At 58.1% G+C, this 23,455-nt stretch overlaps 1 protein-coding gene across 4 annotated transcripts in view; it reads left to right on the top strand.

Annotated features, from left to right (window-relative positions):
- SRC (SRC proto-oncogene, non-receptor tyrosine kinase) overlaps nt 1-23,152 on the top strand; it is a 52,928-nt gene extending 29,776 nt beyond the window's left edge. Inside the window, exons 3-16 of one of the 4 annotated variants that reach the window (XM_054573778.1) lie at nt 1,825-1,991; nt 3,032-3,292; nt 5,115-5,214; nt 6,222-6,239; nt 11,731-11,763; nt 12,634-12,732; nt 12,908-13,011; nt 14,900-15,049; nt 16,614-16,769; nt 18,264-18,443; nt 19,366-19,442; nt 20,184-20,337; nt 20,491-20,622; nt 20,902-23,152. In XM_054573778.1, the coding sequence (XP_054429753.1) occupies nt 3,040-3,292; nt 5,115-5,214; nt 6,222-6,239; nt 11,731-11,763; nt 12,634-12,732; nt 12,908-13,011; nt 14,900-15,049; nt 16,614-16,769; nt 18,264-18,443; nt 19,366-19,442; nt 20,184-20,337; nt 20,491-20,622; nt 20,902-21,110 (1,665 nt within the window). In that variant the 5' untranslated portion in view covers nt 1,825-1,991; nt 3,032-3,039 and the 3' untranslated portion in view covers nt 21,111-23,152. The remainder of the gene's footprint in view (nt 1-1,824; nt 1,992-3,031; nt 3,293-5,114; nt 5,215-6,221; nt 6,240-11,730; nt 11,764-12,633; nt 12,733-12,907; nt 13,012-14,899; nt 15,050-16,613; nt 16,770-18,263; nt 18,444-19,365; nt 19,443-20,183; nt 20,338-20,490; nt 20,623-20,901) is intronic. The other 3 variants (XM_054573780.1, XM_054573779.1, XM_054573781.1) reach the window with 3 other exon arrangements.
- Nucleotides 23,153-23,455: the final 303 nt, after the last annotated feature.

Raw genomic sequence — 23,455 nt, 5'->3', positions numbered from 1 at the left:
ACTCTGGTCCTGACTGCAGGGAGCTTACAGTCCAGGGCACAACATGGGTCCCAGTTTACAGTCCGGCTTTCCTACGATGCCAGAAAGAAACGCTTGATCCATGCACTTTCCGCACTGGTTCCCCCAGCAGCCCCATGACGGGGCACCGTTGTTACCGCCAACTGACGGAGCAGGAAGGTGAGGCACAGGGCCCCATGCCAGGGCAGGAGGACTGGGATTCAAACACAGGTAGCCTGTTCTAGGGCGCTGGCTCTCAACCTCGGCCTGCCTGCCTCTCCACAAACACGTGTTACTTGTATAATTAGAATCAACCACAAGGACCAAAACCCCCCACAAAAAAACCCAAACCCCACAAACCAGCCAACCTGGCAATCAGAGGCCCTGGGCCCCCTCAACCTGGTTTTAAAGGCCTCTCTTAGGCTTTTTCGGATGCTCCTGTGGGGAGTGGTCTTCTTGGTTAGTGTGAGAGCTTAGGGGCCAGGAGCTGTCTTTTCGCCTTCATCCCCTTCTGAGGGGGAACGTACATCCCCTTGGTGCTGGAAGAGCTTCCAAGGTCCAGCTCTGACTCTCCTTTTCATTCCACAGCACATCAGCCAAGTACCCTAGCTCCTGTTCTTGGTTACCTCCAGGAACAAGGGGTTCACTCTTCATCAGTTAGTTCATTGTAAAGAAAATCTGGGCTCTTAAAAAGTTCTTCATCTAAAAAAGTCTTTAAATACATTTTTGCAATTTTTATTTCCTCTCAAAAGTCCCACAAACAAGTCCCGTGTTAGGACACGTGCCCTCTGAGGCAGGACCTGGCCAGTTCATCTCGGTGTCCCACTGCAGTGACTAACAGAGGCCTGCTGTACAGTTGGTGCTGTGGATGCTGTACCAGGGAGCACATGTGCTGGGGGTATGGGGCTTGGGACTCAGCCTTCAGGCCTGGGAATGCGGGGAACCAGGTCGGTAGGTCCCACAGGACACCAACTATATGAGTGCTGATGGGCACCATGACCTCAGCGGATTGGCTTGCCATAGAAATTGGCTATTCCTGTCCCCAGGCCCATTGGTCCCTCGGGAGGCCCAGGTGATCCTTTGGGCTATTGAGCAGGTCTCCCCAGGGCCTCCCCAGCCCTACATTCTCTGAGCTGGAGGGACCCCAGGGAGCATGCAGGCCACACCCCCATTGTGTAGCTTTGTGTGGCTGGGCAGGCTGAGGCCCGCAGGGTGCAAGGGACTGGCTGAGGTTTACACAGGGAGTGGGGTCATGGAGCTGGGCTAACCGTCTTGCCTGAGGCCCCAACCAGTCACGGGGACTTTTCCCATCCGAGGGTCCCCAGGGGAAATTCTGGACTTATTCCAGGGCCTGCAGCACCCCCTGGAGAACCGTTGGAACCCTCCTAGCCTGTGTGTCCAGAGTCATGCCAGATCCGTGAAAGGTGACTTGGCAGGGTGACCTGCTGTGTTCCCAGCGCTCCACCTTGCCTCATTCAGTTGTCACAATGACTCCACCATTTTCAGAGGAAGAAATGGGGTCCAGAGAGTAGTCGCATTGCTTGCCTGAGGACACACTACTGATTAGGGGCCGAGCCAGGATCTGAGCTGGGGAGTCTGGCTTCAGAGCCCACCCTGAACAACCTGGGCCCTACCGAGCCTTGCTCTCGCTCATAACATGCTTTGGGAAGGGGGAAGGAGACTTCAGATCTGAGCGGCCCTTACCACTGGGACCGCCAGCATCAGAGCCTGGTAAATCGTGATCCATGAGTCACAGTCATGGCGATTTCTCTTTCTAATTGTCCCCTCACAACAGCCCTGAGAGTTGGCTTTATCCCTGCTTTGCAGATGAGGACGCTGAGGCCCAGAGAGGCCAAGTGACTTGCCTAGGGTCGCGCAGTGGGAAGACGAGGAGCAGGGGCTCCAGGCCACGACCCCTGACTCCACACCTGGTGTTTGCTGAGACCCCAGGCTGCCTCCCAGGCCCTTCTGGGACAGCCCCTGCCTTCCACCAGGTGAGGTGATGACCCATCAGGGCTGCCAAGATGAGGGAGTCGGGGGGCGGTGACCATGATGGGTGGCGAGGCCCTGGCCAGGCTCGGGGGGAGCCAGGGCCAGCGAGGGCCTGCGGATGCGGAAGTGGGAGGCAAAAGGGCGTGGCAGGGCCATGGGCATCGCTGGGGAGTTTTCAGCTTGGTTTTTGGTGTTTCCTGATCTCTAGACAGCCAGATTTCTGGCTCAGAAATCTTTCATTCATCTGTTTATTGAGCACCTACTGTGTGCCACACTCAGTGCTAGGTACTGGGAGCTAGGTACTAGACAGACTAAAAGCCCTTGACAATAATCACATAATTGCATAAATAAAAATTAAATGAAAACTGGGTTATATGTTATCAAGGAGAGGCACATAAGTCACAGGCACTTAAGCCAGTGAGAGGATTTGGGGAACACTCCCAAGGAGGTGGCTGATGAACTGAGAACTGAGGGTGGCATGAGTTACCCTGGTGAACTGTCACAGAAGAGCATTCAGGCAGCGGGAACAGCATGTGCAAAGGCCCTGTGGCCGGGGTGAGCTTCCAGCCATCTCTCCTTTCAGCTGCCTGCTGTGTCGCTGACTTGGTTGCCACTTTTAACATCCTTCCCTCGGTATTAGACATTTCCAGTCCATCATATATTAGCTCAACAAACCCTCAGTGAGCTCTCTCCTATGTGCTAAGTGCCTGGGACATAGACATGACTCAGACACTGTCCCACAAGAGACAGAAACAGTGACTCACAGAGATATGGGAGAGGTTAGGGCTTCTGATTATGAGGTTTCTTTTGTGCTTGGTCCTGTGCCAAGGAAGCCCTCTGTGGGTGACATCATTATTCCCATTTTACAGATGAAGAAACTGAGGCTCTGAAAGGCAACTCATCCAAAGAGGCTAGTACCCCTCTTCGGGCCGCAGATTCCTCATCTGTAGAATGGGTTGGGGTGGAGGCTCTCTAAGGGGCCCGGGTAGCCCTGCCTGCTCCCAGAGTCCCCCTTCACCCCAAGGCCCTCTCTCTTCTCCAGCCAGGACCATGGGCAGCAACAAGAGCAAGCCCAAGGATGCCAGCCAACGGCGCCGTAGCCTGGAGCCTGCTGAGAACGCCCATGGTGGCGGCAGCGGGGGTGCCTTCCCCACCTCCCAGACCCCCAGCAAGCCGGCGTCTGCTGATGGCCACCGAGGCCCCAACACGGCCTTCTCCCCTGCGGCTGCTGAGCCCAAGTTGTTCGGAGGCTTCAACTCCTCAGACACAGTCACCTCCCCGCAGAGGGCGGGGCCCCTGGCTGGTCAGTGGGCCTGGGGGGAAGGATGCCTTCGCCCTGCCTGGCCGGGCCCAGGCTGCTCTGCCTGGAGGGCTGCGTGTCCTGGGGCAGCAACCCCACTTTCTGGGCTGCTGTTTCTTTTGCCCACGAAGGGGGAAGAGACTGTGGGTTACTTGGCCTCGGGGACTCTTTGGGAGTTTCCTGGAGGCTGAGGGTGGGAAGGGCTTTATAAACTGGAAAGTGTGGTGTACAACCCATCAGGTGCACAGAATAAAGGGGTCTAGAGATAAAGGACTGTAGGGGGAAACTGAGGCCCAGAGAGCAGGGGTGGGGGAGCTGCTCAGGGCAGCATGGGAACCAGGATGGAGACTTTGCTCTTTGCTCTGGTCAGTCCAGAGATGGGTCAGGACAGGCGGCTGGTATGTGGCAAAAGGGACCGGGAAAGGTGGGTTGGGGGTGGTTGGGGAGGTGCTGTTTGGAGGGGGGCTTTGGAAGGAAGAACCAAAACTCCTCTTCAGAGGCCCTCCTTTTGCTGAGGTGCGCCCCTCCGCCCTCTGCTGGCACTTTCGGGGTATAGCAACCCAGACAAGAGATGCTTAGAAAGAGGCAGATGTGCTCCTGGAGACACACAGATACATGACACACCAACACTTGTGCTCTCAACCCAATGCACGTACACAGAGCCACACACTCATGGCCACACACACAGAATCAGCAGCCATTCAAAGACACTCATGCAAGATATGTACATATGCTTAGCTGGACACTCTCCCATAGACCCACACAGACCTCGCACATGGAGACACACCAGGGATATGTGGATGTATGTACAACCCCTGGGCACAGACATGTGCCCAGTGCAGATGTGCACAAACAGAGCACATGTGCACATATAAGCTGATGATCCTGGATGAAGACACACATTTAGCCCAAAGCCCTTCAAAGACACACACAGGACACAGACACGTACTTAGGAAGTACATTCACAGACACCCACAGATGCACACATGCAGTGGGAACACAAAAACACACAGAAACATGGGCTCTTATGGAGCCCCGGACACAGACACACACCCAAGTGAGACAACAGACCCACAAACAAACCCATTCATTTGTTCAAGAAATATTTGTGGCCCCTCCCCGGTGTGCCAGGATCCTTCTGGTCTGAGGACACGGCAGTGTGTAAACCAGACAAAGCCCCCGCGGGGGAGAGAAACAAAGCCAGGCGTGTGAACTGTGCGGGGTCTTAGAAGGTTGTAACTGGCAAGAAGGGACAGACTGGCAGGGAGGGAGCTTTGGCAGGTGGGGGGGTGGTGATTGTAATTAAAGTGGGGGACAGAGAAGGCCACTTTGAGGGGACAGTTACCTGCTGCTAAGCTCCCCCCAGGCACATAGAAGCCCCTAGAGAGAGAAGTAGAGCAATCTTCTCGGGGCAGCTTCCTTCATTCACTGGTTCATTCATCCCGCAGTGGTTCCTTGAGCACCTTCTGTGTGTCAGGCTCTGGGAACAAACAAAGATGCCTGCTAGTGGGCGCTTCTGGGTCTATGCAGAAGACAGACATGACACCGATAAGCCAACCCCCAGCATCACCCAGAGCCCAGTGGGGCTCAGACACGAAGAGGCGCACGTTCCTCGTGCACGTCCTCATGGGTGCTCAGGCACATGGACACAGTTGGACACTCATGGAGGCCCTCCCACCCCTGAATGTGACCCTGCCCCTGGACTGGGCTCTGACGGCATGTGGGAGGCCAGTCCCCAGGCCCTGTAGGGGGCAGGGTCCTTCTATCCACCCCTCTCCCCAGCCATGGCCTCTGCCACTCTGATGTGCCCCTTCCCTCTCTGCAGGTGGAGTGACCACTTTTGTGGCTCTCTATGACTATGAGTCACGGACAGAGACTGACTTATCCTTCAAGAAAGGGGAGCGCCTCCAGATTGTCAACAACACGTGAGTGCCCCCTTCCCTGTCATCCCTGGAGACCCCATCCCTTGGGCCCAGCCTTGGGCTAGAGCCACTTCTGAGCATCCCAGACTCAGGGGGCAGCGTGATGGGCGGCAGGCAGAGCCGAGCACCAAAGCTGGCTGAGGGCCAGGCCTCCAGGTGTGATAATAAGGCAAGTGGCGGTGCGTGGGGCTCCGGGAGGTCCCTGGAACTGGGATCTGGGTTCCATAACTGGTCAACAGGGCACAGCACCCTAGGTCCCAGACTCTGCCAAGGGGCATGTGGTCAGGGCAGAACTGGGCCCCAGGCCCAGGACCACGAATAGCGGGGCCTGAAACAGGAGGCTCTGCCCACAGAGGTGCCCTCATTAGTGACTTGGGGCTGGAGAGGCTGGAGCAGCTGGCTGAGCCAGCGTCCAGCTGTAGGGAGAGGAGCCCACAATGGGAGGTTGGGGAATCGTATTGGGCCCCCAGTGTGAGCGTGTCAGTGAAGCAGCAGGACAGGGTATGGAGGGCAGGGCTCCCTGGTGGACATCTCGTTCACCTCCAGGGACTCCAGCCTTGGGGTGGGGCATCCTAGAGCCAAGCTGGCCTGTGGGGGCCCGCGCCAGACCCTGGGGCCTCTGTGGATGGGGAGAGGGGAGGGGGACTCCAGCATTGCGTGGGGGTCATTCTCCTCCTGTCCTCTGCTCTTCTTTCCCTGCCTTGGGCACAGTGGGAGTGAGGTGCCACGCCTGTCCAGGGGGTGCCGGGAAGCCTTTGGGTCATGTGCCCAGGGGTGGGGGCCCGCGGAGGGTTTCAGGGTAGGGTTGGCGTGGGGCTTGCTCAAGCAGGAGTGCCAACAGGGCGGGGCAGAGCCTGCACCTGCTGCATTGCTGCCCTTGGCAGCGCTTGCTGGTCCCCCCACCCCCGTGCCGCCTGGGGACCCCTCCCCCCATTCCTGCCCGCGCTTGCTTCCTCCAGCCCTCTCTCAGCTTCTCCCTCTCTCTGCTTCTCTCTCTCGCTGGCCCTTAGGAGGAAGGTGGATGTCAGGTGTGTACAGACTTTGTGGGCGGGCTGGGCGGGGCGCTTCGCTGGTGGGGGTGGGGCTGCTGCTGCCTGTGGCCGTGTCCCTGCCTGTGGTCTCTGCCTCCCTTGGCTGCCTGCTTCCAGCTTCCCAGCTTCTGTCCTCAACCCCAGCCAGAGTAACCAGGCCCTGACCTTAACCCCAGGCTGAGAATGGGGGTCCTCCCATCGCTGCTCTCACTCCCCATCACCCCTCCTCCCAGCCACCCTGCTAACTCACCTGCTCTTCATTCATTCTGACCCATCAGCCCCTATCGAGTGCCAGCGCATGCACGGTCCCGTGCTGGGCCCAGTGGGGCCTGGCTGGAGGAGGCTTGTCCACGCCTCCCTGGAGCCAGAGTGTGGTCAGGGGCCCGCCCCAGTCCGGGCCAAGCGACAGGCAGAGGGTAGGGCCAGAGTCAGCCCAGGTATTTGGACCTCTCCTGTGCCCCCCTCTGGTGGTGACCACAGGGACTGGGAGGTTCAAGCAGGTCCTTAGAGGAAGACCAGTGAAGTCACGTCGCAAGTGGAGGTAGTGGAAGGCAGCCCCTTGCAGAGGGTGTGGTGCTGGAGGGGGCTGGATGCCTTCGGGGCTGTGGAAGGGCAAGAAGGTTCTAGAGGATAGAGTAGAATTGATCCATGAGTGTCCTCGAAGGCTCGGCTAAGGAGGCTGGACATCTCCAACCTCTCTTGAGTGTGTCTTGCTTGTTCACGCCTCCCTGCCCCTGTGCATGCCGTTCCCTCTGCCTGAAATGCTCCTTGTCCCATCTCTGCCTGGCAAACTCCTGTTCATCCCTCAGGATCCAGCTGAGGACTGCCTTCTCGGGGAGGCAAAAGGGAAAAGAAGTGCCAGGTGCCAGGCCAGGCATTTTTAAGTTGTGTCCTCAAATTTATTCTGCAGCAGTCCCGCCAGGGCTGTGATACGGGGAGGGGGTTTCTCCATTTTGCAAATGAGGCAACTGAGGCTCAGAGACGTGAAGGCCCTTGCCCGAGGTCACACAGCTACCAAACAGCAAAGCCAGGACCGGAACTCGGGCAGCAGCTCTCTCCCCACTGAAGCTGTTCTCCCTGGGGGCGGGGATTTCCCGATGTTCCGTCCCGTTGGGTGTCTGAGGCAGGTGTCACTCCAGTTCTCGCATGGTTTCAGCTGTTTGCATCTGCCTCCCCTCACCCTGAGAGCACCTTGAGGGCTGCTCTCAGGTCTGCCTGGGTCCCCCATCACCTGTTGCTCAGCACACGGCGGGTACCCCGCTGCTACTGGTGAATAAGACAAATGAACAGTAATGAAATACCAGCGTGTATTGTGCTTTGTGTGTGAGCCAGGTTTCGTGCTGAGCGCTGAGTTGCGTTGTTTTATTCATACTTCACCACAGCCCTGGGAAGTGGAAACTCATATTTGCTCCGTTTTGCAGATGAGGAAACTGAGGCCTGGAGAGGTGAAATGACTTGCTCAAGGTCCTACAGCTAGTGGTGGCAGAGCTGGGAGGGGTAGGCATGGCCCACTGCCCTTGTGGGGGGGAGCGTTACGAGTGGAGGTGCAGAGGAGCCAGGAGGAGGGAAGAGGAAGCATCAGGTTGGTGGCTTGGAAGTACTGCAGAGGATCTCAGCCAGCAGCGGTGGGAAGGGCATCTTGTGCGGGGGTCACAGCTTGAGCAAAGGGGTGACTGGAAGGAAGGCTCTGGAAACTGATCCTGCCTTTTTCACCCAGAGTCTGAGATCCGCCCTTACTCCTTCTTCCGCGCACCCCTTCCCTTCCTTTGTCCTGCCTTCTGGGATGGGCCGGGGGGTGTTTGGCCAGCCCTGGGGCTGCCAGAAGGGATGGAGTCCTGTCCATGGGCAGCCCTGGGTGGCAGTGAGGCACCCTGATTGGAGGGTGGGGATGAATTGAGAGCCCCTCCTCCCTTGCAGTACTCAAACTGCTCTTTTGCCTGGGAAGTCAGGGGTGGCCGAGTTCAGGGTTGGCATCAGAGGAAGAGGAGAGATGAAGGGATGACAGGAGGGGCGGTAGTGCTTATTGGAAGCTGGGCCATCCCAATTTGAGGTGTTCGGGTCTCATATCCCACCCACGTGTCCTTCTGCCATTGCTTGGAGCCCATTGTTGTTTAACCCCTGACCCCCCTGCCCTAACCCCTCACCTCCCCCTGTGACTGAGGGACGGTTGAGTCTAGCCTGTGGCTGGTCTGCTTGTTGGGGAGACAGAGAGCTTAGGGAGGAGCCTGCCTGTCGCAGAGTTCGGCCAGGGCTGGCTGGGCCGGGACCTTCACAGCAGGCCTGGAGCTCCCGCCCTCCGCATCTTCATGCCTTGTGGCCCTGGGCCCGAGCATGCTGGGTGCTCTGCTGCCCTGGGTCTGAGAAAGCCCCCTGGGGCCTGTGGGCCGACTGTCCCGAGCCCCGGCCCCAGTGTCTGAGTTTTGGGGTCAGGACCCCTCTGGGTCTGACTCTGGGTTGCTCCCTGAACTTCCCCTTCCCACACCCAGATTCCAGCAGCTGTTTTGGAGGAGCTCCCCATCAGGCACTGACCTCCGCCACCTTGCCCTGGGCGTCCCTCACCGCAGGGCAAGGGATACCTTCCTGCCCTCCTTACTCGACCTGCCCGGGCCCCTCCCTGCTGTCTCCCATGTGCCATGTGCCATGTGCTCAGGCCCCAGGGCCCAGAAACTTGCCTGCGTGGGCTGTGCGTGCTGCCCAAGCTTGCCTGCAATCCCCAACGTGCTTCTCTGACCTGCGTATAAGCCCCCAGACAGGTATAACTTCCCAGGTTCCAAAGCTGCCACAACCCTGATCCACATCCCACCCGGCAGTGCAAAGATTAGGGTCCAAAAAGAGGGTCCTGAGGTTTGGACAGGTGAGATCAGTAGCCTGAGGTCACACAGCTTGTGAACAGCAGTTGGCATGTAAAATTGTAGCTCTGGGACAGCTGGTCCAGTGCCTTGTCCTCTGGCTGCAGGTGGGAAGGTGAGGGGCCAGGCAGGGAATGTCTTACTCTTTTCCATCTTTTCCTTTTTCTTACCCACCTGATAAGGCCCCAGGGGAGGTGCCTAGATTGACCCACTGCTACTTCCAAGGCTGGCTTGGGTTGGTGTCCCTTGGCCACCGCCTGCGACAGGTTTGAGTCTCCCAGACCGTAGACTTGGGAGGATGGCGCTTGATAGCTCCTTTTCGCAGGTGGGTAAACTGAGGCTCAGATGGGACTCACGGGAATTAGCTGACCTGAAGCTGAAGCTGGCGTGATGCTCGCTTATTGACGCTGCTGCAAGAGAGATCCTGTGAAAAAGGAAATAAAAAGTATAATTTCCTTTTTATGGACGAGGAAACTGAGACCCAGAAAGGGTGGGGTACTTGCCCAAGGTCACACAGCAAATCCTTATTGGAGATGGAGTGAGCTGCTTTGGTTAAAAAAAAAAAAAAAAATTTGTGGAGAGTGGGAAGAGGGACACCATTGAGATACAGATTCAATTGTTTTTCTTTTTTTAGCCAAATCAAGATATCAACAGTACATACACATTGAACACCTACTGTGTGCCAGGCTCTGTGCTGGTATTTTACATCCTCAGAGGGAGGTATGTGTATCCCCATCCTACAGATGAGGAAACTGAGGCAGGGCCAAGGTCACACAGCTGCGCGGGTGAGCTGGGCTGGTGCCCGGGGCGGCTGACCCTGGCTCTCAAGCTCGCAGACACCTGTCAAGCGGGGGCCAGGCCGAAGTCGGGCCTCGAGTCCTTCAGTGAGATTGCAGTGCACCTCCCGCCCTGCCCTTGTGAACTGAAACTCCCAGGCTGGGCTGGGAGCCCAAACGCACATACGAGCTGACGTTGGGCAGCTAGAGGCTCTGCCGGCCAAAGTCTGGGTAATGTCAACAGAAGTGAACCCCCATTGCTCCTGGGGGCCCTACTTGGCTGGCCTCCGGGCACAGGCTCTGCCAGTTTTCCCCCAGTTAGTTGGTGGCTGGGGACTCCCCAGAGGCCGATCAGCTGGCGGACTCTGGCTTTGTCAGTCCGCCTCGTTTTGTAGCCTCTGACCCAGATCTTGGCCCAGTGCCCTGCCCCCAGCCCTGCTGCCTCCTCCTTCACCTGCCCCCGGCTTACCCCGGGGTCTCTGAGCCCCCGAGGGCCTGGGGAGGCTGCAGGTGTCCTGAGCCTGCTGTGTCTGCTGCGGGCCCCCACTGCACTGTGGCACTGTGGGTAGGCAGGAGCCTGGGCCACCGAGACCAGCTGCCCCGTTCTCACTCTGGCTCTGCCATCAATTTGCTTTATGGCTTTGGGCAAATCGCGGCCTCTTCTGCGCCTTACTCTCCCCATTGGTGAAGTGAAGTCTCTGGACTGGAAGATCTCAGCTGTTCCCTTGCTCTGTGGCTTTGGGCAAATCTCAGCCCCTCACAGTGCCTTAGTTTCCCCAGCTCTACAAAGGAAATGCTGCATTACTGCAGCCTAGGCGCTGTGTGTCCTTGGGCTGGTCCCTCAACATCTCTGAGCCACGGTTTCCTAATCTGGGGACCGAGGCCTTACCTTCTTCCCTCTCAGGGTGGCCTTGAAGTCAAATGGGACAGACAGGTGTGGGCAGCCCTGGGCAGGTGCACAACAGGAGGTGGATGGAAGTCCTGGGCATGGGAGGGCTCCTCTCCTTGAGGTGGCCCTCGCCCCTTTACTCTCCCTCTCCTGCGGAAACGCCCACGTGAACAGTGTCCCTGCCCGAAGACGCATCAGCGGCGGCACAGCCGAGTCAGCTGCACAGCGTCCATCATGCTGCCTTTACCTCAGTCCATCCAGAAGGGGTGTCCCTACCCCTCTGGTTCAGCCCCCGACTCCCAAGCCCCAGTCTGGGTGCTCACCTATAGTCTCCCAGGTCCTTGGAGAGCTCTGCTAGCCCCATACTCTCCTGGCTTCAAATTCTCCACGTTCAAAATGGACTGAAGCACGTGGGTCAGGGGGAACTCAGAAGAGCCAGCAGCCAGGGGTTCAGGTTCAGATCCAGGCTGTGTGACTGTTGGCAAGTGCCTTTCCCTCTCTGGGCCCGGCGACGGGGTGGGGAGCACATCCTGCGTGCTGTGTGTCTTCTCAGGGTCTCTGTGAGGTCCAAAGGCATCCCTGGATTGAGGCGCTCAGCAGGCTCTCAAGCCCTCCCCTCGCCCCCTGCCGTCAGGAGCCTGGGCCTGGCTGTGTGACCTTGCGGGGGGGCCTTTGCTTCTCTGGCCTCAGCCTTCCCATCTACACAGGAGGAATGGGTGCGAGCTGGACCCTAGTGCCCAGGCAGCCCTTCCCATCGCCCCCACATTCCTCATGGACCCTCTCCCTCTCCCCTTTGGTTGCTTTGGATGTGAGGCCTCTGTGGCTGCCCCCCCATCCCCAGCACCGCCTGGCCGTCCTGCTCTCTCCCTTGCTCTTTCTGCCTCCCCCTCTCACCACCCCCATCTCTGCCTCTTCTTTCCTGTTGGGCTCTCGCTTTCTCCTCTCTCCTCTGTGTCTCTGGACCCCCGCTCCAGCCAGACCTGGTTCACATTCAGATGGCTGCAAAGGTACTTCTCCCCTCCCCACTCCCACCCAGGCCCGGGGACCCGACTGTGGGGAGCGCCTCCTGCCCTGCCCCCATCTCCTCTTCTGCCTTGTGGGGCAATTCGTGTAAAAGTGCCCTGCGCATGGGGGCTCTGCCACCTCAGCCCCCTCCGACATGACTCGCTGTGTGATTTTGGGCAAGTCCCAGCCCCTCTGGCCTCAGTTTCCCCTGTAGGTGGGCAGGCTGCAAGAGGAGGCCCGTAGTTTTCAGCCAAGGAGCCCTTTAGGTGTGACCTGTGATTTGTGATGAAGGCAAGCATTGCACTAGTGTGCAGGGTTGGCACCTGGATTGTCACTGAGCCCCAAAGGGCTACCCCTGCCTCCACCCGGGTCTCACCAGCTCCTAGGATTGGGCTTCCAAATCTCAGGGCTTGGGGAAGCTTTGAAGGTCTGATGTGACATCCGTCTTGGACAGGAACCTTCTCTCCTGTTACAACTTGCTTGCTCTTCAAGGCAAGGAGCCCCCTACCTCACTCTCAAGGTAGCTCTTGGCATCTTCAGGCGGCTTGGTCTATCCAAAGGGAAGCAAGGTGACTTCCCATCCCAGGACTCTGCCCGTGTGAATCCAGGCCTCTGGCTGACCAAGGTCAGTCCTGCCACGGTCCTGGACAAAGCCCGTCTGAGCCCGCTTTGGCCAGTAGGCATCTGGGCCAGGGAGAGGAGGAGTTTCAGGCCTGTGCGGCCTGGCAGGCTGTGAGTGACCCTGCCCCGCTGCTCCCTGTGCCCCACTTGGCCTCCAGGGCTCCCAGCACAGCACCCCTGAAGGTTGCAGGCGCTGGGGCCTACTGCTGATGACCCTCTTCTCCTTTGTTCCTTCCCTCTCCCCTGCTCAGAGAGGGAGACTGGTGGCTAGCCCACTCGCTCAGCACAGGACAGACGGGCTACATCCCCAGCAACTATGTGGCACCCTCCGACTCCATCCAGGCTGAGGAGTGAGTATGGTCTCCAGCCTCCTGCTTACTCACCGTTGTTACCAGCTCGGAGCTTCTCTCTGGGGCCAGGGTGGGAGGTCTGGCCGCTCCGGGCCCCAGCCACATCCTAGGCAGAGGCACTGTGGGTAGGCAGGAGCCTGGGCCACCGAGACCAGCTGCCTCCCCCCCACCCCAGGTGGTACTTCGGCAAGATCACGAGACGGGAGTCAGAGCGGTTACTGCTCAATGCGGAGAACCCGAGAGGGACCTTCTTGGTGCGAGAAAGTGAGACCACGAAAGGTACGAGCTCTCCTGCTGGCCACTGGGGGCTGTCGTTTTGTGGGTTGTGTGAGCTGGGTGTGGCAGGCTGAATAGGAGTTCGGTGTATGGCGTGAGGTGGTAAGAAGCCTCCAGGTGTAGAAAATGACAGGATCAAAGGCTGAGAGGTACGTCTGAGGAACACTAAATCACCTTGGGTGGCCAGAGGTGCAGCAAAAGAGAACACTTGGCCTGCCTGGCCTCATTTTGCTCAGTGAGGGGAGGGCACAGGTTGTCAGGAGGACTGAGGGTCACAAAGCAAAAGGCTTGTTCCCAGGGTGGGCGCTGATACAATGGGCTTCTCCTCTTCCCCTTCTTCGGGGGCCTCTGGGGCGGGACTGGGTCCTGGACCTGGCTTTGCCCTTCCCCCAACAGTCCTGGCCCCTGTTCTTTTGTCCCTTCCCCCAGCAAGGGAATGTGTATGTATCACCCGTATCACCCGCTTTCTCTCCAGCCCCTGTGCAAGTGGGTTGCAGGCGCCCCATCACCATGGCAACGAAGCTGGGCCACTTCCTGTGGGCCTGGGGCTCAGCGGGAGATGGGAAAGCAGATCATGCATGTCACGCATGTGCATTTATGAGCGGTCGTGTGGCTGCGCACGCCATGTGTGGGTCCAGGCCTGTGTGTGCATGTGGGGGAGGAACTGTGAGTTGCTGCGTGGGACTGAATTATTGTGGGTTTGTTTCCATGCCTGGGGGCCTGGGGAATGTGTACCTTTGTACGCATGCAACTGCTGGGCACAGGCATGCCTGCACGTGTGCACGAATGGCCAGGGTTGGCTCCTATGTGCACGGGGCCTGGGCCATCTGCAGCAAGTCATGGTTGCCCCCGGCAGCTTTAGGGACCTGATGTTGAGTCCCAGCTTGGTGCCTGACTGGTGGGTGACCTGGTGCCTAGCTGCTTTCCCGCTCTGGGTCTCCTTTTCCCTTCTTTACACAGATTTTTAACCCCCACCTGAGGATTGTCCAGAGGCCATGGGGACTGGGCTTCTAGCATGGGACTTGTACGCTGCCTCCCAAGATGGCCTTTCTCTGTTCCCTGGAGCTTCTGCCCGCACTGCCCTGCCTCTGGGGCTCAGCCTTGCTCCCGCATGCCACTTTGTTCCCTGATGCCACCGTCTCTAGGGCTCCGGTTAGCAGAGCCTCCTAGCCAGGCCTGCTGGGCAGGAGGAAGCGTTTCCAGCCCAAAGCTTTTCTAGGCTCGAGGAAAGCAGGGAGGGAGCTGTTATGGCTGGCCCAGTGGAGTGTTAGCGCCTAGAGGTCACGCCTAGCTCACGGACTCCTGTCCATGTCTGCCCAGCCTCAGCCAACCACCGGCTCCCGCCTGAGCCTGGAGCCTTCAGGAAGTGCTGGGGCACAGACAGAGCTCCTGAGGGCACACTGAGAGGGGAAGCTGTTAGTTCGGGGACATGCAGCCACTTGGGGACTTTCCTACACTCTCGGCAAGCATTTACTGAGCACCTATCGTGTGCTAGGCCCTCTCAGGTGTAACCTTATTGAATCTTCTGAGCAGCCCTGGGAGTAGCCCCATTGGGCAAAGGAGGAAAATGAAGCCCAGAGAGGGCAAGCGACTTGTTCAGGTCACACAGCTGGGACGCTCTCTCAGGCTTCCGAAGTCTTGCCAGGGCCAAGGGTGTGTGGCAGAGCTTGCCGGCCAGGTGCCCCTTTGCTGACTTGTCCCTGTCTCAGTGGCTGCCCCAAAGCTGTGTGCTCCAAGATAGATTGGACCACACCTGGCTCTGCCGTGGGCCAGGGGCTGCTGACCTGGCTTCCCTCCCTGCTCCTGGGTCTGGCACAGAACCGTGCCAGTGCTGTGGCCTGTGGAGGTGACAGGCATAGTGCTCACGGCTCCCCCTGGCCCTTCCCTACAGGTGCCTACTGCCTCTCAGTGTCCGACTTCGACAACGCCAAGGGCCTCAATGTGAAGCACTACAAGATCCGCAAGCTGGACAGCGGCGGCTTCTACATCACCTCTCGCACCCAGTTCAACAGCCTGCAGCAGCTCGTAGCCTACTACTCCAGTGGGTGCCCCCTCCAACCCGGGTGCAGGCCTCCAGGGGACAGGCAGCTGGGCGGGGGAGAGCTGGCTGCCCGGCCTGGGGCTCAGCCCTCTGAGGGCACTGGGGGGTGGGGTGAGGGGTAGTATCTCAGCCTGGACTGCAGACCCTGAGGAGGGGCTTTGGGGCCAACAAGGGCTGGGGCTTCAGTTATGCTGGGGATGTGTGGCTCTGCCCTCCTCCCTGTTCTTTTCCCTGCCCCTTCTTCCTTTCCCTGTCTTTCCCCCTCACCTCCTCCCTCCCTGTCTCTTTCCTCTTCTTTCCTCCCTGTGCTCTCTTCCTTGTTTCCCCTCAACCCCCCCCCCCCCGTACCCCTCCTCCTTTTTCTCCTCCTCTGCAGCTGGCTGGTGAGGAGGGGGCTGCCTGGAGGAGTGAGCAGGGAAGGGAGGGGCACGGGCTGGTGTCATTTGTCTCTGCAGTCCTAGTACCGGTCTGAACTGGTTACTGGGAGAGGAGGAGGGGGCGGCCAGATTGCCGCAGAGAGAGAAAGAGAGAGAGAGAGAGAGAGAGACAGCCAGAGCGAGTGTGAGCGAGCGCGCGGAGCTCACATGCACAGTCCATGTGTATGTGTGCAATAGTGTGGCTGTCTTGTTGTTGAGGGCTGCCCGGGTGGACCAAAGAGTCACGGGCCCCTGTGAACCCCTGTGGCGGGTCTCTGTGCATGCCTGTGTGGTCGTGGTGTGTAGCTCTGGCCTCTGTGTGCAGGTGTGGCCCATTCTGGGAGTGCCTGCTTCTTCCCACCCCATACATCCTCCTCCTCCTGTCTGCCGAGCCTCCTGACACCCTCTAGGACCTGCCACTTCTCTGTCCTCTCAGCCGCTACTACAGTTCATTCTGAACCCTGTTTCCCCAGATCAAAGTCCTCCAGGGGTTATCTGGGAATCTTAGGATAAGCACCCCGGTGTGGTCTCTGAGGCCTTGGGTAGTTTAAACCTGGGGCTCCTCTTCCCCCATTCGCTTCCCTGTGGCCCCCCAGCTCCTCCCACCCAGCAGCTGTTCCTCCCTAAGGACCTTTGCACAGGCACCAGGCTCTGTGCCTTCTGGTCGGAGTGCTGCTCCCTAGTTAACCACTCACCCTCCTGCAGATTCAAGCCCAAGTACCACTTCCTCCGGGAAGCCTTCCAGGACTCTATCCAGCCCACCTGCTGTTGCACACACAGCCCTTCTCTGTCACACATGTGGTCTTGGGAGCTGATTAAGGGAAGCTGGGCTCCCCCGGACTGTGAGCTCCCAGAGGCCAAGGCTCCATTGGACTTGTCCCCCACTGGGTCCCTGGCACCCGCATAGCTGGCCACCCCTTGAAGTCTGGTGAATGAATGGGCGAATGACTCGGTGAGCAGATACATGAGGTCGATGCATGAGGCAGCGTGAGCCTATGTGGGGCGAGGGGCATACACACAGCAAGGGGATCCTGGTGTCCCCGAAGCTTGTGCGCATGCAATGTGTAGGTCCATACACACACACCGCGGGACTGGGGGCCCCAGGGGGACACCAGGCCCGAACCCCACTTCCCTGTTTCCATCTTCAGAACATGCCGATGGCCTGTGCCACCGACTCACCACTGTGTGCCCCACATCCAAGCCACAGACTCAGGGCCTGGCCAAGGACGCCTGGGAGATCCCCCGGGAGTCACTGCGGCTAGAGGTCAAGCTGGGCCAGGGCTGCTTTGGAGAGGTGTGGATGGGTAAGTCCTTGCTCCTACCCCTCGGAGGAGAACGCAGTCCCCTTGGGGGGACTTTGGTGTCCCCACCTGAGAACCAGGCAGATGTACTATCCCATCTGGCAGCTCGAGGCCCCCTTCATCCTCCTTCCCTTTACCACCCAGAGCCTCCTGCGCCTCTGTTTAACAGTGGGCCCTATTTTAAATATGAAGCTCCCCCAGTGGTAGCCGGCACAAGGTGAGGTGCAGCCCCCTCACGCCTCTGCAGAGGGGCTGGGTGTTGCATCTCTGTGGTGCGCTGCTGCATGGTCTGGCCCAGCTCACTCTGAGCCTGATCCTCCCAACTGTAAAATGGGGCTGGTGATAACAGAACCCACCGTGGGGCGGTGCAAGCTCGCTGGCCCAGCATGCCTCCACACGGTAGCTCTTAGCCCCGGGAAGAGAAGCCTCAGCTCGCGGAGGGAGTCCTGGCAAGCGCAGGTCTGGCCTGTTCTGGGCCTGTTACCAATTCCTGTCTAACCCTGGAGAAACTGCAAGACCGTTCTTGAAAATAAACACCACACAGCCCTGACAAAACTCAGGCCCCCTTCCATTGGTTTTTGCTGACACAGGAGTCGCGGGAGGCCGGGGAGGCAGGCATGACAGTTGTGGGCCTGTGGCTTCAGCAGAGGGATCGCAGGGTCCTGTCTTCAAGGTGTTCATCCGAGCCATGGTATTCCCTTGGCATCGCTGTCTCCACTTTTCTCCCTTCAGAGGAAGAGATGATGGTGGAAGGCACTGTGGGGACAAAGGCTTGCAGGCTGGAGTTCAGGCCAAGTCGGGAAGAGAGGGATGTTGGCTGTGAGCTGGGGAGAGGGGAGACGGATGGGAAGCCAACTCCCAGGCACATATGGAAAGCGAGGATGTGAGCAAGCCCTGGAAAAGTCTGTGCATCGGCTGCTCTGTGGCTGCAAGACTCCTACGTGGCTTGGCTGTGCAGTAATCAGTGGGGGAGGGGCTTCTTCCTTGATGCTCCAGGTAGACTTGGGAAGCGCCAGGTACATACCCCGAGATGGGCTGTGCTCGGAGGGCTTGAGCCCCAATACTCAGATGGATGCCCAGAGCCTGAGAGAAATGGGCCCCTCAGCCACGCATCAGAGAAGCCTCAGCCCCAGTCCATTCATTTGCTAGCGCCTGAGGCACCTTCTTTGGGCTGCTGAGAAGGAACATGATCACCCAGGACAGAGCAGTTGAGTTGGAACCATGGTCTCCCATCCCAGGCCAATGTACTGCTTTTTGGGCCATTTCTAATAATCATAGTCCTAACAACAGCTACTCTTTCTTGAGCATGTACCAGAGACCCTTGTGATAGTCCTGGGAGACACAGCCTCTCCTCGTGCCCATTTTACAGGTGGGAACTCTTGAGGCTCAGAATGGCCAGGGAGGTCAGAGCTGAAGTTTGTACCCGGGCAGATCCCTGGGTCCCTGAGGAATGGGAGTGGGGGTCCTCTGAGGCAGCCTGCACCCTTCCCCACACAGGGACCTGGAATGGCACCACCAGAGTGGCCATCAAAACCCTGAAGCCAGGCACAATGTCTCCAGAGGCCTTCCTGCAGGAGGCCCAGGTCATGAAGAAACTGAGGCACGAGAAGCTGGTGCAGCTGTACGCGGTGGTGTCTGAGGAGCCCATCTACATCGTCACGGAGTACATGAGCAAGGGTGAGGCCTGGTGACTGGCACCGGGATGCGGGCAGCCCCCAGCTGGGCGGCCTCTGAGTCAGGGTGCTCTACAGAGCACGTGGGAAGTGTTTTACTGCCCCCCGGATCCAGAGTGTACCTCTTTAGAGGTGGAGTGGACTAGAGCCAACTTCTCGTGTCGATGGAAAGTTAAAGGTTGCCTTTCTTGTTTCATTTTATTTTTAACGATTTCCCACAGTGCATCTTGTCTCCCCTAGTTTGCTGGTTTTCTAAAGCCACGTGCTATTTTGGGGCAGAAAGAGAACTCCCTCCAACCACCGGAGCTGAGCTATATCAAGTCTCTGGCTTGACCTTTACTTAATTTTAAAACGAATGAGTTATTTTCCAAAATTCTACTTTTTGGAGGCATAATTTGTATAAGACACCCATGTTAAGCATCCAGTGCAGTGAGTTTGAACGGATGGAATCTGTGTGTGTTCCTCACTACCAGTAGGCCATAGAAGGTCTCCATCGCTCCAGACAGGTCCCCCGCTCCCCTTTGCAGACAGCACCTTCCAGCTCCAAACTCAGGCAACCACTACATGCTTTCTGTCATCCTAGATTTGTCTTTTCTAGAACTTCATTTAAATAATCTTTTATATCCAAGGTTCTTCCTTGTTGTATGGGATCAGTGGTTTGTTTCTTTTTTATTGCTGAGTAGTATTCCACTCATGGAGGGACCATAGTTTGTGTTCACCTGGAGGTGAGCATTCCACTGTTTCCCATTCTGCTTGCCCTTGAGTGACGAAGATCGAGCGAGACTTTTTTCAGAGATGGGTTTGCAAAGACTCTGCAGTGCCGGTTAAAGTGAGGCCAGCCCGCCCAGTTGGACGGGACCCGGGAATTGCTGTGTCCTAGCTCAGGGGGACAGGGTGGGGGCTAGAGCTTCTTTCTCTCTGCCCAGGGAGTTTGCTGGACTTTCTCAAGGGAGAGACGGGCAAGTACCTGCGGTTGCCTCAACTGGTGGACATGGCTGCTCAGGTGAGTCAGACCCTCTTACACCCTTGGCATCGTACACTCAGATCCACATGGCTCAGCTAGTCTGGCCTCTTGACCGCCCCCTCCGGGAAGCTTGCTTTTGTTACCCTCATTCTCACTGATCTCGCCTCATGTATCACTGGGACCACTTACAGTGCTGCAAGTGGTGGTTCTGGGCAGAGGAAAGAGCCCTAACCTGGGCAGCAGGATAGCAGGATTCGCGGACTTGCTATGGGACTTCAGGCCTCCATTTTCTTCTCTGTGAAGGTCATTTATTCACTCAACAAACATGTATTAGTATGTGTTTGTCCAACAACCATTTTTTCACTTAATCCTTATCACAACCAGGGGAGGTAGGGATGGCTATTACTCCATTTGACAGATGAGAAAACAGGCTCAGAACGGGGACTTGGGACAGCTGGCAGGACCTGGCACATATCTGTCTCTGCAGCATCTGAGGCCTCTTTGTCATGGTCACTCCAACTTCTCTGGCTGCATCTTGTCTTGTGCCTCCCCTTTCCTCTTTGCCCTTTGTCCTGTGTTCCCTCCTGCTGGGCGCTGGCCCTGCTTTTTGTGTCAATACGATTGATTGTAACGTGATTTCACGTGCCTGAAGAACTGGGAAGGGCAGGGTGTTTGGCTGGCTCTCTGTCGTGGGGATGACCCCAGCCCTGGGCACATGCCCTGTGATGTGGGATGGGTGGGAGGTGGCCCCTGAGCCAGGCCCCTGGGTGTTGCCTGCAGATCGCCTCAGGCATGGCATATGTGGAGCGGATGAACTACGTCCACCGGGACCTGCGTGCCGCCAACATCCTGGTGGGCGAGAACCTCGTGTGCAAAGTGGCTGACTTCGGCCTGGCGCGGCTCATCGAAGACAACGAGTACACAGCCCGGCAAGGTGGGCAGGCTCTGGGCGGGCCCCATGTGCCTTGGGGAGTCATGCCCCTTCACTGAGCATCAGTTTCCTTACCTTTCAAGTGGGGAAGGGAATGGTGCTTATCTGGCAGATAGGCACCTATCTGACCTTTCTTGACTTTCCTTGCTCCTGCAGGTGCCAAATTCCCCATCAAGTGGACGGCTCCCGAAGCCGCCCTCTATGGCCGGTTCACCATCAAGTCAGATGTGTGGTCCTTTGGGATCCTGCTGACGGAGCTCACGACAAAGGGACGGGTGCCCTACCCGGGTAAGAGGGTCTCCCACAGCCCATCTTTGGTCCCTGAACCCCTCTCCCCTGGTGACCTTAGACAAGCCTCAGGCCTCCGTTTCCCCATCCGTATAACAAAGAAGTTGAATACCTGATCTTAGGCTCTCACCCCTCAGAGCTTCCAGCCTTGGGAAGAGGCTTACCCACGGTTACACCCACCCTGTCCTGGTGGGAGCCCTGTCTGTTGTCCCCATCAGCTTCCCCCCGTCCCGCTTTCCTCCCCAGAGCCAGCCTTTTCACTTCTCCCTCTGTCCACAGGGATGGTCAACCGCGAGGTGCTGGACCAGGTGGAGCGGGGCTACCGGATGCCCTGCCCCCCGGAGTGCCCCGAGTCCCTGCACGACCTCATGTGCCAGTGCTGGCGGAAGGAGCCGGAGGAGCGGCCCACTTTCGAATACCTGCAGGCCTTCCTGGAGGACTATTTCACGTCCACTGAGCCCCAGTACCAGCCTGGAGAGAACCTATAGGGAGCAGGCTACAGGGCCAGACTGGCTTCTCGGCTTGGATCTGGGGCTGGGTGGCCCCCAGCATGGGCCCTGCCTCCCTCTGCCTGTCTGCCATTGATCTTCTCCGTGGGGCTGAGCTGCCAGTGATGAGGCCTCTCCCCTTTTGTGGCATGGAAGGGCTCGGGCCTGGGGCAGCCCTGAGGGCGGGACCCAAGCCTGGCACAGTGACTGTGTCCTGGCTCCTGCTCAGCCACAGGCCTCCTCCTTGTACCCCCTCCTGGAGCTCTGTGCGTCACGGTGGGAGGACCGGAAAGAAGGGCTGGGGCTGAAGGCTCCCCTTTCCCGGCCTCCGCCTACTTCCTGCATCAGCTCCGTCCCACTTCCGTGCCACCCAGGTCTGTCTCCAGAGCTGGCCAGAGAGCCTTTCCAAAGAAAAGTGGTAGGCCCTTGGCCGTCAGCCTGCCTGATACCCTGCCCCTTGCCGTCCATTTCGGAAACACCCGTTGGCGGAGGCCGCTGGGTCCATACCCCTCTGCCACGGCCCCCAGGCTGGGCAGGCTGAGGCCTAGACTGACTCGACGGTGGGTGGGCTGGGAACCCCCTCAAACCCTGCCCTTTTTCGATCCAGGGGACCTTTAGAGATAATCAATTCCATGTCCCCTGTTACCCATGGGGAAACAGAGTCTGAAGGGAAGTTGTGACTTATCCAATGCCACAGAGCATTTCAGGGTTGAGGTGGGATCAGAACCCGGTGCTCCCTCTGTCTTCCTCAGGAACCAACAAGATTGTCCTCAGCGGCATCATGGACAGACTGTGGCTGCCCAAGGGACAAGGGGCCGGAGGATAGGTTAGAGATAGTAGAGAGCCCTGCTGCTGTTTCCCACTCAGTGGGGCTGTTTTGGGCGGGGGTGGGGGGAGAGTGGAGGTAATGTGGGGCTGAGCTGGGAATGAGAGGTGAAAGTGCAGGTGTGGGGTGGCAGACTTCAATCAGATCATGGGTGGATTTTGACCTTCCGGGCTAGCCGGCCATGGAAGGGAGTGAGCTCCCAGACTCTGGAGGCAATCAAGCAAAAATAGAAGATCTACGTGGATGGGAAGCTCTGGCCCTGGCTTTAGGAGGGAACTCCGGGTTGCCCGTCCTGTTTGTCCTTTGTCATTTCAATGCCTGGCCCCTCCTCCCCTCTCCAAGTGACACCCCTTAACCCCTGAGCAGGGAAAGGAGTGCGTAGGCTGGGGTAAGAGAGGATGAGGGTGTCCCCTGCCATGCCCTGGGACCGGCTGTGCGACCTTGGCTGGACTTTGCTTCTTCTCTTGGCTGCAGCGTCAGCCTCCGTAGGTGGCCACGGCCTCTGCGCTTGCTCTGCTCCCGTCCGGACCCTGTGGCCTAGCATCACATTGCGAGCACAGCCCGGGGCACCGGGAGACTGTTTTGGCCCCAGCTCTGCTGTTCAGGGCGTGTGGCGGCTTTCCCTGGGCCTCAGTGTGCTCCTCTTGAAGGGGGCGGCTGACAGTTTGTGGGCAGCTTGCCAAGGGCCTCTGTGTGTATGTGTGTGTGCACGTGTGTGTTCCTCCATGTGTGTCCATATTTAACATGTAAAAATACCCCTTATTCTGTCCCCCAGACACATTGTACATTTCACCCACAGCCCCCCCTCATAGCAATAACATTCCCACTGCCAGGGATTCTTGAGCCAGCCAGGCCCTGCCAGCAGGGAAGGAGGCCAAGCGGTGCCGGCCTATGGAATTTCAACTTTTCCTTTCATACATGTTTATTACCCAAGTCTTCTGTCTGTCCCTGTGAAGTCTGGGCTCATTGGCAACAGTGAGCTCTCAAATCCCCTTCCAACTGCCCAAGGCCCTTTGTATAAGGTGTCCTAATACTGTCCTTTTTTAAAAACAAACAAATAAATAGTGTTTTGTAGATTTCAGATGACTATGCAGAGGCTGGGGGGCCCCAGCTCTGGGCAGGGCCTGGGCATCCCACATTCCGTGGCCCAGGCTTGGGGGGAGGGGGGAATCCAGAATTGGTTGTAAATACTTTGCATATTGTCTGATTAAAAACAAGCAGACCTCAGAGTTCAGCCAGTGGTTTATTGAGCAGCTCCTGCGTGCTGGAGAGGGAAAGGGGTGGGAGGTAAGGACCGGCTGCGGTCAGAGGGGCCTCTGCGGGGGCGGCACTGGTGCCTGGACGGCCCTGGGCCTGGGCGCCCTGGGCGTGACGTGATCAGATTGGAGACAACTGCTTCGGAATGTGCCCGTGTGTGCACACCTGTGCCTGCGTTTGGGGAGTGAGCGCATTTGGCAGAAGCCTTGCTTCTTGTGTCTGAGGTGCACGAGAGGAAACCCAGGCCTTCCAAAGTATAAGC

Source organism: Pteronotus mesoamericanus, unplaced genomic scaffold (genome assembly GCF_021234165.1).
Source record: "Pteronotus mesoamericanus isolate MK-2021 breed Mesoamerican mustached bat unplaced genomic scaffold, CSHL_Meso_final contig_25, whole genome shotgun sequence".
Taxonomy (NCBI): Eukaryota; Metazoa; Chordata; class Mammalia; order Chiroptera; family Mormoopidae; genus Pteronotus; species Pteronotus mesoamericanus.
The sequence above is the reverse complement of the archived record's forward strand: the minus strand, read 5'-3'. Positions and strand labels throughout refer to the sequence as shown.